Here is a 16,264-nt window from a genome sequence, read left to right as displayed (position 1 = left end):
AATTCCTCAGAGAGAGAAGACTGTAATAATGGCGAACCCCCTAGGAAGATAATACCAGAGAAGAATTCACTTAGACAGGTATGAAATTCAGTCTTACTTAAAATAAAAGGCTACCCAACAACAAAACAAAAGACAGGAAACCCTCAATTTGCCATTCGTTAAGCATTGGAGCTTAAATTTAGATGACTCTGAAGTTCGCCTGCCAATAGCCATCAGTTTGAATCAGGTAACATTGTTTTCTCAATTATTTAAAAATTTTGTAGGTGTGCAAGAACAGGACAGTCAGTTGCTTACAGATAGTGAAAACAAAATCAAAGAAAAGGTTTCTTGTTTATGGAAAATAACTTGAAATGCTTCTTAAGTGCAGATGGTAGAATAGTTGACTTTAAACCTTATTTTCTTAAGATTCTCCTTACATTAAAAAAATTAATAATCAAAAGGGATCTGCCTGTAGTGAAGTTAGCCCTTTTTAGTCTAAGCAATATTTGTTTGCTTTTTCTAGAAGTAAAGGCCATTATTAATGACAACTTAAAAAAATTTTTTTTTACTCATCACTGTCCCCACACTCTCCAAAGATAACACATTTTACTTTGAAAGTTCAATTCCATGGTGCTTTCTTTTTAAAAATTAAAATGTCCAAACTCATTAAATCAAGAAATTTGCTCTTCTTACTGCCTATTCCATCTCCCACTGTCAACAAAAACAAGTTCTTATTTGTTGCCAGAGGATAGGTATACCACCTATTCATTTTAAATACAAAATTGGATAAGATGAGCACCAGCAGTAGTTAAAATAATTTTAATTTACTTGCATTTATGGCATTATTCTAGGAAAAAGGAGCTCTAATATTTGTTGAGCACCCTCCATGAATCTGATACTTATTTAATCCTGACAGCAACCCTGTAAAGTTGCTAGATACAATTTCCAAAGATAAAGAAAATAGAGGCTTAGAGTGGTGAGCTAGTCAATGATTTGAAACCCAGATCTCAATATCGCCAGTGTTTCTACTCTGCCTTCTGACTCCAGTTTCTATACAGTGTTAATTTAGGGGGGAAGTACTTGCAACTGTGAGACACTTATTTTTTATTTGCTATATCTTAAAATTTTTTTAGATGGGCACATTTTTGTTTTTTATAAAAATAATTAGTAAGTAAAATTGAATCAGTTTGGGAAGCTTTGTAAAAAAAACAAAACAAAACAAATGATCAGTATTTGATATTGTGCAGTTTACAACTTTAACTATTTGGAGACAAACACCTGATCTGCAAATGTAAATAAATAGAACAGTATTGAATAAGATAAATTTGGAGGTGGAAACACTCTGCCCACTATACAGAAACAACTGTCAGAAAACAATGACACCACAAAAAGTTTTGGCAACTTTATTTAAGCTAACAAACGAATTTTCACTCTGCAAAGTTATAAATTAATTTTAATAGGCTGATCCAGATGGTCCATTTGGAAAATGGATAGGCTGATCTGTTGAAAATTAAACTAAATTTATCTCTCTCATACTTCAAACTGAAGCAAGAGAGAGAATCGTGCCTATTAAGTCCAGCACATACAGATGGACCAGCAGGTCACACATGGGACTAATCTGATTCATTTTAAAAATAAATGCATACATTATTGAATCATTTTCTACTTGCAAGATCTGTTGTGTGCAGTATTTGAAAGAAATTTTTTTTTCATTGCTTTTTAGTAGGTTCGTTTCATCTCCTCCACTTTAATATAACCATTTTTGTTTTTGTTTTTGTTTTCCTCTTAGTGCTCCAAAATGATTTTTCTGATATCTGTCAGTATTGAGATCCAAGCTCTGGAGATTAATTAGGTCAAGAGGCTTTCCCCCCTCCTTTCTTTGTAAAGGGTTTTTATCTCCATTCTCTTTGTGAAGAGCATGAACTCAGTGTTCTTGGAAAGAGAAATGGCCTTTAGAAACAGGGAAGTAGGAGATCCTCCTGGGGCCCTAGGAGCCTTTTAGCTTCTGGGTGTTTTAACAGCCCCATGAATGCAGATTTGTAAATTTATTGCAGTGCCATCTGGTTTTTTGCTCGAACCAGATTACTGTTGGCTTGTGTCTGTCTATTGTGGTGGTCACTCCCTAGGAGCTTGCCCTCTCAATCTTAGGGAAGAGTGATGAATAGCAGGGGTCAATAGAAGCGGGTCACAGGGCAGCTGTCCAGGACTGCCCTGAACTTGATTACCCCACCGCTGATTTTTCTAATGTAGGACATAATATATAAGCTGTTTAAATTCCCTCTTTTCTCTATTGCATATGACAATAATGAAGTGCCAGTTGCTTTTTTCCTCCCCATTTTAGTAAAGTTATGTAGATAAAAATGTGTCAAAGGCTGCCTTTTACCTGGATGTAAGTAGAATTTTTATCACATAGGCCAATCCCTTAATTTGAGATTCTTCTGCAGATATTCCCACTGAGATTTCAGGAACTCTCTCACCATTAATTTTAAAATGCTCAGTTACATTCTAACAAGTTTAGTAATATTTTAAACTAATTTTATAGTTTACATATTCTAAAGTACAGTTTTATCATTGTTGATAGGATATGACCACTGACTATGTTTTAACATGGAGAGTTAATTATTGGAGGAGCTGAAAGAAGTGTTATCACTACAATTCTTACAGACATTAAAAGGATAATGAAATATTATAAACAACTTTAATCAAAAATTTGGCAACTTAGATAAAATGGACAAATTCCTTGAAGAATACAATTTACTGAAACCAACATAAGGTGAAACAAAATTTGAATAGCCTATGTCTATGAAAGAAATTGAATTAACTATCAAAAGGCCCATATGGTTTCACTAGTGAATTCTATCAAACATTTAAGGAATAAATAACACCCATCTTATACAAATTCTTTCAGAGTAGAAAAGAACATTTCCTGGCTTGTATTATAAGGCCACCATAACCATAATTCCAAAACCTGACAAAGACATTAGCAGAAAAAGAAAATATTGAAGGAGAAAGTCAGGGACACTATTCCCGGCATCACCCAGTCATTTTGTATACCTGCTTTTTCGTTTCATTTCCAACATCAGAAGGCAGGAATGTTGAGGGGTAGGAGGGAACAATGTATCCTTTTAATTTTCTAAGTTTCAGAATAATATCACCTCTTGGCATTAAGTGAAGTGTGAACTTTTATATAAAGGATGTACAAAGTGGCTACGATTTTCTTTCTACTTTTATTCCTAAAATGTGATGCTAAGGAAACCATAGCAACTGTTTTTATATCTTTTATTCATATCTACAAACAAGGGCAAAGGCCTGGGAGGATACATGAAAGTACTCATTACTTTTTGAAAATGTAGCCTTACAACATGCAACTCCTTCTTTGCTTCACATTGGTGCTAATAGGATCTGTCAGCCCAGCCTTTCTCTGTAATTGAGTAAATTGTGACCTCTGTCTAATCCTTCCCCCATCCCCCATTCTCTTTGTGTATGTGTCCACTTACCATCCTGAGAACGTGGGCAGTGATAAATAAAGCATTGAGTAGAGTTCTCTCAATGCTTTGAAAGCAGCATGATGCCAGCCCTCTAGTTATATTTCTTTAAGTGTTTACGTTTTTCTGTATTCTTTCTCTTGTGTAGCTGGAACCCTGGGGATGCAAAGCCATGAGAGAGGCCAAGAAGCTAACAAAGTAGCTGTCTCCCTTGTTAGCTTGTTCCTTTATTCTTTAAAAACAAGATAAAAACCATCTGGCTCAGGGCATTACATTTTCCTCCCCCATGCACCTCTTAGATGGAGACTTCACCTGCAGTGAGGGTTTACATTGATTAGGGAGAGAGCAGTAATTCAAGCTTCCATCCTCTTCAAGGATACTTTGCAGTCTTTAAAGGTGCTGACCCACTGAGTTAAACTGTCAAGGGAGGATAAAAAAGTATCTTCATCCCAGGAGGTAACAGCTGCCAGGTTTTCAACACCTTGCACGCTGCTGGAAAAATGTCACAATTGTCAGCTAAAAGAAAAATGACTCTGTTGTCATCTTCTGTTAGTGACTGGGCCTTATAAAAGGAACCACATAAGCCTTTAAAAGGAATAAGTAGCTTTTTTCCTTGTCTACCATGCCCACCCTGCCATTCCTATGTTGTTCTAAACTCTACCTTGGAGTAGATCTAACAAAACAAAACAAAACAGTGGTAAAGAACTTAAAGTGAAAACAGCCCAGTATAAGCATGGATGTGATTGGCATAGTTCCTTTATACAGTTGGATGAGTAGGAGGAAAAAGCACTTCACTGACACAGAAACCGACATTATAGTGTATATTAACAACACAACAACAACAACAAAAAGTCATTCATAAGCCACTGAACTGAGAGAAAACATACTGTATTTCTGCTCTTTGGAGGACATTTGTTTTCTAGCAGCATCCAGATGGGTAAATACCATGACATTTCTTTCTTCAAGAAGTCACTATGTCTTTTCTTTCTTTAAAAACAAACGAACTCACTGATTTACTTCCTTTAATAGCTCTGCAGTGTTTGTATATGATGGCATTCCCTTCTTTCTGATTTGATTGATGAGGAGGAAAGGTTTAATGAAGTCCCTGATATCAGGCATGCAGGGTTTTTTTTCTATTTGTTTTAGGTTAGTCATTTTAATTGTATTGAGTAATTAGAAGGTACACACAGCCAAGGGAGCTTTGTTCTGATAATTGCTCAAGAAAACCCATTCTCTCTTTCTGCCGTTGCTTTGTGTTAAGACATTTCTCCCCCTAGTGGCAATAGTAAGCACTTTGACTTGGCAGTAGGCAAGGTGTAATTGCAACATGACAAACTATGCTTAAGGGACTATCTTGTAAATACTTTAGTTTGGAGTTTGGCATTATTTCATTACATACATATAAGCATGGTATCACACCTTTGCAGAGTAGCAGTTAAGAAGCACCTCCCAGATGCTAGTCAATGGATATACACAGTTACAGGGTGAGGAAGAGGTGGGAACAGGTCACAAACCCATAAAATTTGACATGAGTTTTAAGCAGTTCATACCTTTCTAGGGGACTGTGGAGCCATTAAAGACTATTATGCTAAACACTTAAAACTGCAAGGAAGATAAAAAATTGCCTAAGATAAAAAGTGTGTGTGTGTGTGTGTGTGTCTGTCTTAGTGCATCCTGGGTAATGTTTTGCAGCTTGACTTAATTTTAGTCATCTGTTTTAATTACCTATTTATAAAAATGCTTTTGCATTTGTAGACATTATTTAATACTTTGGAAGAAGCACCTCATTTGAAATAAATAAATAAATTGTATTTATTTTAAACAATTCATGTAAAAGACCTTAAAGGTAATTAATGTAGGTCTCTTAAGTAAGACAAAAGTGATCGTTCCAAGTCTGATGAAGTGATTTGTTTATTTAACTTCCCACTTCGGCTGAATCCTTCAGAGTCTAATAACTTTTTTAAAAAAAAAAAAAACATGGTTTGGCAATTTGTGTCTAGCTACAAAAACTCTTCTTCAAAAAGAAGCAATTTAATAACCAGCTTTCTTAAAATTACTTTGAGGAAGGAAGACTGGATAGGGGGTTGATATTTTGTTTTATTTTTATTTCAGTGTAATCATTCTTTGATAAATTGTGTAATCACTGACTTAGTGGAAAAAATATTATTGAACTCCTGGGTTGCAATGACCATAAAAAGTATATTTTCATATAGAGACTTGAGATATTGTGAATAAATTATAAAGGAAACAGCTTATATGCTAGTCGAAGTCCATATGGGCCCAATTCATTTTGCGTTCAGTGCTAAATCTGGATGTACCATTAAAAAAAACAAAAAGAAAACAGGGTGGGGGATGGGGTTGTCTATTGTGCCCAGTTGTATGAGTCCTTAAAAAAATCTGCCCTAAGAGCAATATGGAACGAGATCAGAAACAGCTTTGCATCTATTGAATTCGGTAGATTCAGTAGATCTGTGTGACATGTTTAAAGCCCAGTTCCAGCTTTCCTAGATGTTGCTTTGTAGTTTGCTTTTTCTATCCTATATTCTAGCTGGAAACTCTATTTGATGTTACCGTATATCTGAAGGTCCCTGTCTACTCTCTCCCCATGCTCCTCCCCACCCCACTAGCCATTTTCATTATACTATATCTTGTTTTGCTATAGGGCTGATGAACAGATTTCTTAAGCAGCTTTTTGCAAGGTTAAAAGAATGCAGCCTTGGTAACAAGTTTGTGTCATTTTAAATATATACCTTCTAGTAAATAAGGAGAAGTCTGGCAATCAATCCCTTTTAGTGTGTTATATGTTTCACCTGACAACTAAACCTTCTATTGATTAGCCATTACTTTGTTAGATAATCTTATGTCATTGAATCCATTGTAAAAAATTAAACTCTTTAAAATGTTTTACCCTAGCAGCAGTGTGAAAATTGAAAACTTGTTCAGAATTACAGCCTGCTTTCACAAGGTAGTTTTCAGCAAAGCATCTTACTGGTTTATGCTTATGTGCTTTATATGCAATATGAAAACATATTAAAATACTCCAACGCAAAACTCTCTGCCTCTGGTTCAACAGTGAAGCTACCTTTTCAAATGTTGCCTGTGGCTATTATACTCACTAGTTTAATTTTAGCATGAAAGGAGTCTTATAATGGTAAAATATTGAATTTTTTAGACTTTTTATCCCAGAATAAGGATCGTGGCAAGTTTTAGTTTACTAATTTATGAGACTTCCTTGGGAGAGAAACAAGATCATATGCCCATTTTACAGGTGGAATGTCTAGAAAATAAAAGCCTATATATAGCTTTATTTTAGAAATTTCTGCAAGCCTAGAATAGGTTTCCTGAATCTATCTAATGTTCCCCTGAGTGTGTTATTCTCATTTCTGAGGAGAAAAGGAATTTTGGAGGAAAACAGATTAGTTTTTTACCTGCCATGACTATTTTTTTCCCCCAGAAAAATAGCATAATATTTTTATTAATTATCTGGACAAACTCTAGTATTTACTCCCTAAAATATTAACTGCATACTTTCATATTTTTATTGAAATAAAATTTTCATATGTGAATTATGTAGATATTAATTGCATGAGTCAGTGAATTTTGGTAACTCGGTCCACCATGTAACCACCACCCCAATCAAGCTATGGAGCACTTTCATTACCCAAGAAGCTTCCTCGGTCTCCTTCCCAGCCAGTTTCCCCACCCCCAGTGAATCAAACATGATCAGCTTACTGCCATACATTAGGTTTGCCTTTTCTGGAATTTCATGTAATAGAATTGTACATTTTTTGGTCTGACTTTCAGTATGTTTATGAGATTCATCTATGTTTCTGTGTCTATCAGTAGTTTATTCTCTTATTTTGTATATTCCATTGAATAAATAGTACAGTTTATTTTTCATTTTTCTTCTGATGGGCACATGAGCTATTTTCATTTCTACAAATGAAGTTACTGTGAATGTGCTTGTAAAAGCTTTTTTGGTGAGCATGTGTTGAATACTTTTTATGTGCTTCTTGGCTATTTTGTTTTCTTTTGTGATATATGTTTAAGTTTTTTTGCCATTTGAATAAATTTCATTCGCACTGAGTTGTAGAACTCTTGAGTTCTAGATACCAGTCCTTTGTCAGATATGTGTCTGAATATTTTCTCATAGTCTGTCTTGCTTATTTATTCATGGTGTGTTTTGATAAGTTTCTAATTTAAATTTTTTTTTTAATTTTTCAATTACAGTTGACATTCAATCTTATATTAGTTTCAGGTGTACAGCACAGTGATTAAACATTTGCATAACTAACAAAAGAAGTTTCTGATTTTTAATGAAGTCCAGTCCATCAGTCTTTAGCTTATGATTGTGAAGATATTCTTCTAGAAGCTTTATAAGTTTTGGCTATTACCTTTGAATCTGTACTCGATCTCAAATTAATTCTTATGTGTGCTGTGAAGTAAATTTGGGATTCATTATTTTCCTCGTGCTTTTTTTTAGGGGGGCAATTAAGTTCATTTTGTTTGTAATAGCAAAGATGGAAACGCCCTCTAGTTTTTTTGTTCAGTTGTTTTGGCACTGTTGTTGAAAAGACTTTCCTTTCTCCATTGAAGTACATGGGTACCTTTGTCAAAAATCAGTTGGCTGTGCAGAGAAAAGGCTACTGTTGAATGCAGAGCAAAGGGTGACAGCATCTAAGGCCAGTACTGACCAACTCCTACTTCGAGTCTGCATGACACAGAGGACGAGCTCAAGGTCCTCTATCTTTAGAGGTATCTGTCCTTACACCAAATATAGTCAGGCCCCCTACAGTTCCACATCCATGGATTCGACCAACTGCAGATCGAAAATATTTGGGGAAAAAGTTGAGTCGTTGCTGACATGTACTATGTAATTAAGCCTGCAATGGTTGTGTCTATACTGAATGTTATTTTTTTTCCCCTTGTCATTATTCCCTGAACAATACAGTATAATTGCCATTTACATAGCATTTATATTGTATTGGGTATTATAAGTAATCTAGAGATGATTTAAAGTATATGGGAGGATATACATAGGTTATATGCGAATACTATGCCATTTTATATAAGAGACTTGAACATCCACGGATTTTGGTTTCCTTGGATCAGGTCTGTCCTGAAACCAATTTCCTTCAAATACCGAGGGATGACTGTACTACACTGTCTTGATTATTGTCGCTTTAATATTTCTTGAAATCAGGTTGCATGAGGCCTCTATATTTTTATTTTTAATATTTTGTCTTCTAGATACTTTACATTTCTATTTAAATTTTAAACTTAACAGTTTCTCTTAAAATGTCTGGGATTGTTTGATTTGGAATTTAACTATAAATAAAGCTATATATCTATTTGAATAGAATTAACCTCTCAGTAATATTGAGTCTTTCAGTCTATGAACATGGTATATACATTTGTTTTTTAAATTTTTTTAGTTTTCAGTGTACATTTCTTGTACATAGTTTGTTAGATTTATTCCTAAGTTTTAGAAGTTTTTCAATGCTGTTGTAATTTTTTCTCTGATTATTGCCGAAATATATGAATATAATTGATTTTTGACTGTTGACCTTGTTTCCTGTCATTTGTGAATAAAGACAATTTCTTCTTTTCCAACTTATTTGCCTTTTGTTTCTTTTTCTTGCTTTATTTGAATGGCTATGGCCTCTTTTATAATGTTGAATAGATGTGGTAAGAGGACATCTTTGCCCTTGTTCCTAGTCTTAAAGAGACAGTAGTAACTTTTACATCATTAAGTGTGATGTTAGTTGAAATTTTTTAAAAGTTCTTTAATGGGATTGAGTTCCCTTTTATTCTTACTTTCATGTGGGTTTTTATTATGAATGGGTGTTTAATTTTGTCAAATGCTTTTCTCCCCTTTTATTCTGTTAGTATGGCGAATTACATCAGCTGACTTTATAAGAATCTTTATGTTCAAAAGGGATATTGGTCTGTAATTTTTTTTCTGAAGTCTTGTCAGGTTTTAGTGTCAGGGTTATGCTGATCTCAGAATGAGTTGGGAAATTTTCTCCTCCATTTCCAAAAGTGTTTGGGCATGATCCTGGTGTCATTTCTTCCTTTTAATTTAATAGATTCTCCAGTGAAACCATCTGGGCCAGAAGTTTTTGTTTTTTTGTGAGATTAAAAAAAGTTTTAATTTATGTGGAATGATTTTTCATAACAATTTCAATGTCTTTAATATATATAGAGCTATTCAGATTTTCTATTTCTTATTTTGTCAGTTTAGATAATTTGTGTCTTTCAAGAAATGTGTAACATTATGTGTTCTGTTAATATCTTTTATTTTAATACTCAGATTATTCCATATTGTGCTGAGAGCCCCTTTAGGCTGACATCTGTACCTCTCTGACATATCTCTATCATTCCTTGAGTATTTCCAGGTTCACCTTGTATTTCCCCTGTCTAATCCTGGAATCAGTCATTTCTCCAGGAAGCTATGGTTCCTTTTAGTGCAGAATGGCATTTAGGAGCCAAGATTTAAACATTAACTTTTATTTTACATTTATATTTATATTTTTTGAAAACCATGACTTCCCATTAATCTCTCCAATTCCAATCTAGTACTACAGAGTTTGTTCTAGATTTCTCCCTTTTCATATTTGGAATTCTCTTTTCTACCAGTAGGAAACCTGGTTTCACATTTTTTCCTTTCAACACAAGCTTTCCTTGTTTATTATGGTGAAAAGTCTGTCACTTGTTGTTCTCATGTATATAGCATCCCTTTTTTTCTTTGACTGTTTTCAAGATTTTGTCTTTGTGGTTTTCAGCAATTTTGACTCTGTTGGACCTAAGATCAGCAAGACAATGGTTTTCACCAAATTATAGAAATATTTGGTCACTATTTTTATAACTGTTTTTTGTGCTCCATTCTTGCCTTTCTTCTGGGTGTCCAAGTAAACATGTGTTAGATAACTAAAAAATGTCCCACAGGTAACTGAGATTCTGTTTATTGCTTTTTCTTTTTCTCTCTCTGTTCTTCAGTTTAAATAATTTCAATTTTTAATTCAGATCATGTACTTTTCAATTCTAGAATTTCTTTTTGGTTCATTTTAGGTTTTCATTTTTTTAGTGAAATTTTTCCATCTCAGAATTTCGATTGTGACCATATTTTCCATTTAAGTTGTTGAACATATTTATTATAGCTTCTGAAGAGCCTTTTTCTGCTGATTTCCTACAACTAGATTATTTCAGGGTCATTTTTCTTTTTTAATGCCTACAGCACCAGTATTCCTAGGTGGTCTCCCATCCAAGTACTAACCAGGCCCGACCCTGCTTAGCTTCTGAGATCAGACAAGGTCGAGCACGTTCAGAGTCGCATGGCTGTAGACTCAGGGTCATTTTCCATTTGTTTCTTTTTCTCTTGACTATGAGTCTTATTTATTTGCTGCTTCTCATGTCTAGAAGTTTTTTATTATATAGTGGACATTGTAAATGATACCTATCAGAGACTGTGGATTTTTTTTTTTAATCTCCTGTTTCTGGCTGATAATTGTGACTTCGTAGAGTCTGGATTTGCCTTCATTATAATGGGTGGTGTGTTTTGATTTTGTCCTTAGTCCTAAAGCAGATCTCTTAGATCTAAGACTTATTCTTTAGTCTCAATGTAGGGTCTTTCTAGGTTTTTAGCTTATTAAGCCCCTCACACTTAGTATGAATCAAATTCTAAACTCTGTCTCCCCTCATAGGCAGCAGCTAGAATCTGTGCTCAGATCTTTCTGTCGTGAAGCTATTACTTTCCATTAAAATTCTTGGAGTCCCCCATTTATGTATATAGTTTAGGGGTTAGCCATGGATTTGAGGGGAATTTATATGCATGTTTTGATACTTCTTCCCTTTTCCATGGCTCTTTCTATTTTCTATGATTTCTCTTTTCAATTTCCAGCCACTATGGCAGCCCTGAACTCCATCCTATGACATCTCGAGCCAATAGACTGTGGCTTTCTAATTGAATTTTAGTCACCCTGTACAAAAGTGTACTGATGAGTACCCTTAGGGAAAAAAGTGCATAAATATGGATCTCAGCCAGAGTGGTTGTCCTCTGTCAAGGTCAGTCTACTCTTCCCCCTAGTTTCTGCCTATTTTAGGTCAGTCTCTTGCCTTTAAGTAGTTATTTTAAAAGACTTTTTCTATGGTTTGTAATTGTTATCTCAAGAGGGTTAATCCAATACAAATGTCTCTGCCATTATTGGAACCAGAACTCTTTGGCTTAAAGTTTTATTTTATGCATTGTATACCAATTACTTCATAAATGTATGTTTATGAAGTAAGTTTCATTTAAAAGATTATGTTGTCTGTACATGAATAGTAAATGTCTGTGGTATTAGTAATTGCAAAAGAAGCCCAGTATATAAATGTACCAATAGTCCCTATATGCTAATGTCAAATAATCCAATTTATTCTTTTAAAATATGTTTTGAAAACATTTCAACCTAAATGATATAAGAATAAAACAGTTAAGTGGATATATTTTAAAAGTTTAACTTGTTTGAATGGAAAGCCAATTTTATAAATTTTTTTTGTTTTCTTAAATTTCATTTTGTCTACTTCTAAAGAATGATAATCGAGCAAAATGAATTATTTAAAATATCTTTGCATCTGTTACTGATAAAACTAAATGAATAAATAAATGGGAGGAGAAATAATAGCTCTTCCTTACAGAAAAATTCAAGTTAATAAATGTATAAGAAAAAGAATAACTTTTAAAATTATTACTAGAATACTACAGTAAAAATTGTCATAGGCAAGATCTAGCAATGGATGCTAAAATTAACAGGCAGAGTTGAAGCAGAAACAGAATATTTGCATAGTCTCAAAGTATTTTCTCCAATATTTAGTTATTCCTAAAGGAAAAAAATACTAAGCTTACAGTTAAGAATCTTGGCAGACATGGCTTTAGGCAAGTGATTAAGGTTAACGTCACCAGAAATATTCATCAGCATACCTCCTGACTTGATGCATTGAGAAGGGTACATCACCTCTGTGGTATCCTTCCTAATAATGTATAACCTCATTCTGATCATGAGAAAACATGAGACAGACTCAGATTCAGGGACATTCTGTAAATTAGTCAATCAGTACTCTTCAGAAGTATCAGTCATGAAAGATAAGAAAAAACTGAGGAATTTTAACAGATTAGAAGGACCAAGAAGATATGACAACAGAATGCAATGTGGGTTCTTGGATTAAATCCTGAAAGAAAAAAGGACGTTAGTGAGAAAAGTGGTGAAACTCAAGTTCTTTACTTTATATTGTACCACATTTTTCCCTTAGTTTTGATAAATGTTCTGTAGTTATGTAAGACATTCACATAAGGGGAAGCTGGGAGAAAGGTATACAGGAACTGATACCAATTTTTGCAACTGTTCTGTAAATCTAGAATTTTTAAAAATGGATTCTTTTCTATTGTTTTATGAAATCACCTGTGTCTTCAGATTATTCTCTTTCATTTCGACACACAGATTTATACCAGTACTTCTCAAAAAGTGTTCTTAGACTATCAACATTAACTGAAGACTTATTAAAAAAGCAAATTCTCAGAAGCTCTGTGGATGGGGCCTACGAATCTGTGTTTTAACAAGCTCTCCAGTTCATTCTGACACATACTAAAGTTTGAGAACCATGATTTGTACCATCAGTAAAAACTTAAGACTAAAAGGAAACAGTTTTATTAACATGTTGCCCGTTATTAATAATGTTTGCTTACTATAAAATATAACCAGTGTTTTTTTTAAATTGTGGTAAATATATAACATTTTCCATCTTAGTAAGCTTTTAGTGTACAGTTCAGTGGTATTAAAATACAGTCACATTGTTGTGTAACTATCATTACCATCCATTCCCATAACTCTTTTCATCTTGTAAATCTGAAACTCTATACCTGTTAAACAATAACTCTGCACTCCCTCCCTTTTCCGAGTCCCTGGCAGCCACCATTCTATTCCTGTCTCTGTGATTTTGACTACTCTAAATATCTCATTTAAGTGAAATCATACAGTATTTTTTGTGACTGGCTTATTTTACTTAGTATAACGTCCTTAAGGTTTACCTATTTTGTAGTATGTGTCAGAATCTCCTTCCTTTTTAAGGGCAAATACTATTCCATTGTATGTATATACCTAATTTTGCTTATCCCTTCATCCATCAATGGACACTTGGATTGCTTCTACATTTTAGCTGTTGTGGATAATGCTGCTATGAACACAGTGTACAGATATATCTTAAAGACTTTGTTTTCAATTATTTGAGGTATATACCCAGAAGTGCAGTTATTAGATCATATAGTAATGGTTTTTAATTTTTTAAGGAACCACCACCATACTGTTTTACACAGCATCTATACCATTTTACATTTCCACTAACAGTGCACAGGGTTCTGATTTCTCCACGTCCTTCCCAACACTTGTTTTCTGTTTTGTTTTTGTTGTTGGTGGTGATGTGCTAGTAATCATCCTCATGGATATCAAGTGGTATCTTATTGCAGTTTTGATTTGTGTTGCCCTAATGATTAGTGATGTTGACCATCTTTTCATGTGCTTGTTGGCCATTTGTGTATCTTCTTGGGAGGAATGTCTATTCAAGTACTTTGCCCATTTTTTAATAAGTAATACCCATACCTTCCATACGTACAGTGAACCACTGCTGCTTATATACTTGTTCATGGGAACATTAGTAGCTTTGTGGGCTCTCACTTTCTTTGCTTTCCCCTGTCTACCTTGTCCTTCAGCTCCCGTAAATCTGTAATTTACACATAGGATCTATTTGTGTATTGATTTTGAGAAATAGGGCAGAATTTGAAAACCTATTTGATAGTGTTTCAGTATTTAAACCTGTATCCAAAAAATTTTCTTTACAGACTTACAACAGCTGTGCCAGACTCTGCTTAAACCAAGAAACAGTATGTCTAGCAAGCACTGCTATGAAGACTGAAAATTGTGTGGCCAAAGTAAGTAATATATACTTATTCATCAATATATGTTATACAACATCATAACACTACCTTATCCATAGACATCTTTACTCAATATTGCTGTTAAAGACTATTACAGGATTTCATATTTAAAAAATACAGCACGCATCATTTTATCCAAATTAGATTTCAAGTTGGAGTCTCCATCTCTTCAGTTGCAGCAGAATTTTTTGATTATGTATTCTGGTCACACTTTAGTTTAAATCACATTTGTTGCTTGACACTAATTATGGATTATCACAAATAAGTAATATTTAAGAAAATATACAATATTTTTTTAAGTTTGTTCATAGCTTTTAAATGTAATTAAGTATAGAGTATACCATTGCAAGGAATGTGAAATATATTATAGAAAATACAGTTATTATATCACTATTATTATTTATTGAGGGGCTAATGATAGAGATATTCCTTTCAGTGATCTTGATATGAGTGGACAATATATTTAAATTAACTACCTCTTTCTCATGTGTAAATGTGTACCCTGTCTATAGCCTAGATACAAAAATAATCTTATGTATCAGAAACCTTACAATCTAATAATTGTATCAACTGTTAGTCAGATTTTCTAAGTACTCTAATTACTCAGGAACTTTGACCTAAATATATATCATCCGTTTTGATTATTTCAGGAATAAGTAAAATTCAAGTATAGGCTCTAGTTTTAGATTTTTCCTTTGTATATCTGCAAAATTACTGCCTTTATAATCATTCAAGGATATGTCACTGTTAAAACATTCCCAACTTTAACTATTTTACTTTAATCTACTATATTATACACTCAGGCTCTTAGTTACTTACTGTTATTATTAGAGGTAGGCCTGGTATTATGTAGTCTCTATTCTTTGCTATAAAAATCAAAGGACAGCAATATTTCTTATTTTTTATTTTGTTTCTTAAAGCATGCAATGTTCTCTATATCTACTTTATCAATTGAAAATATATCATAGAAAATATAATCATTGAAATGATCTATATATGTTAGAATTTATTTAAAAATACAGTTAAAAAGATAGAGTTGATCATTTAATTGTTTCTTAGATTAGAATGTCAATAATTTGTTGAAAAATATGAATATTATAAATTACATATATTTTTTTCAGTCATTTAGTTACAACTAGCAAGTGCTGATTGACCCTATTTTATATCAAGCATTTGTACATTGAGATGGGGGACTTTATTTGGGCCTTTAAAAATAATTTGTCTCCTTTTTGGCCACACTGTGCTCAGCTTCATCACATGTGGGTGACTTCTGGCTAAACAAGGTAAAATTTTAACATGAGCACCGATCCAAGGACAGGGTGACAATTTTAATGAGTTTCATTGAGAGCTGGCCAAGTGAGCATCTGTTCCTTTTGTTTTCTCCATACTATGTAAGCCAGAATCTCTAAGCTACATAGTTATGTTAGTGTGGGTCTGTATGATGTGTTTTTTTCCTCTCCCAACCTCTACTTCAGTGGTGCAGTATTAGAAATCTTCTGGCTTCTGGCATAATAGCATAATTTCTTCTATGCTCTTGGGTGAGGAAATAAGTTTGCTCATTGCTGCTCATCAGTCTGGTTCCTTTGCTCCCAGATGGTGACCCTCTCATCCCATTCTTGCTTATTTTAACATTATTCTGACATCTATATCCTTTCATTGTCTCCTTAAATACCCTAATTTAATAATGATTTTCTATTAGAACCCACCTAACTTTCTGGTTTCTTTTATTGGCCCACATCCTGTCTTCTGGTTCATTACTTCAGAGTTAAGCCGAATAAGCAGTTGAGCAATGGCAAATAAAAACATGTAGCTGAAAAATATTTTTTTGCAACAG

At 33.7% G+C, this 16,264-nt stretch overlaps 1 protein-coding gene and 1 pseudogene across 8 annotated transcripts in view; one reads left to right on the top strand and one right to left on the bottom strand.

Moving 5' to 3' along the window:
* The window catches only part of BTRC (beta-transducin repeat containing E3 ubiquitin protein ligase), a 148,571-nt gene that overhangs the window by 79,622 nt on the left and 52,685 nt on the right, over window positions 1-16,264 (top strand). For 5 of the 8 annotated variants that reach the window (XM_015600030.2, XM_025042328.1, XM_015600027.2 and 2 more), the window contains 2 exons: window positions 1-78; window positions 14,335-14,424. In XM_015600030.2, the coding sequence (XP_015455516.1) occupies window positions 1-78; window positions 14,335-14,424 (168 nt within the window). The remainder of the gene's footprint in view (window positions 79-14,334; window positions 14,425-16,264) is intronic. The other 3 variants (XM_015600029.2, XM_025042329.1, XM_025042331.1) reach the window with 1 other exon arrangement.
* Window positions 10,693-10,810, bottom strand: LOC112474176 (annotated as a pseudogene).

Source organism: Pteropus alecto, unplaced genomic scaffold, assembly GCF_000325575.1.
Source record: "Pteropus alecto unplaced genomic scaffold, ASM32557v1 scaffold88, whole genome shotgun sequence".
In the NCBI taxonomy this organism is placed as follows: Eukaryota; Metazoa; Chordata; class Mammalia; order Chiroptera; family Pteropodidae; genus Pteropus; species Pteropus alecto.
This window is presented reverse-complemented; position numbering and strand designations above follow the sequence as displayed.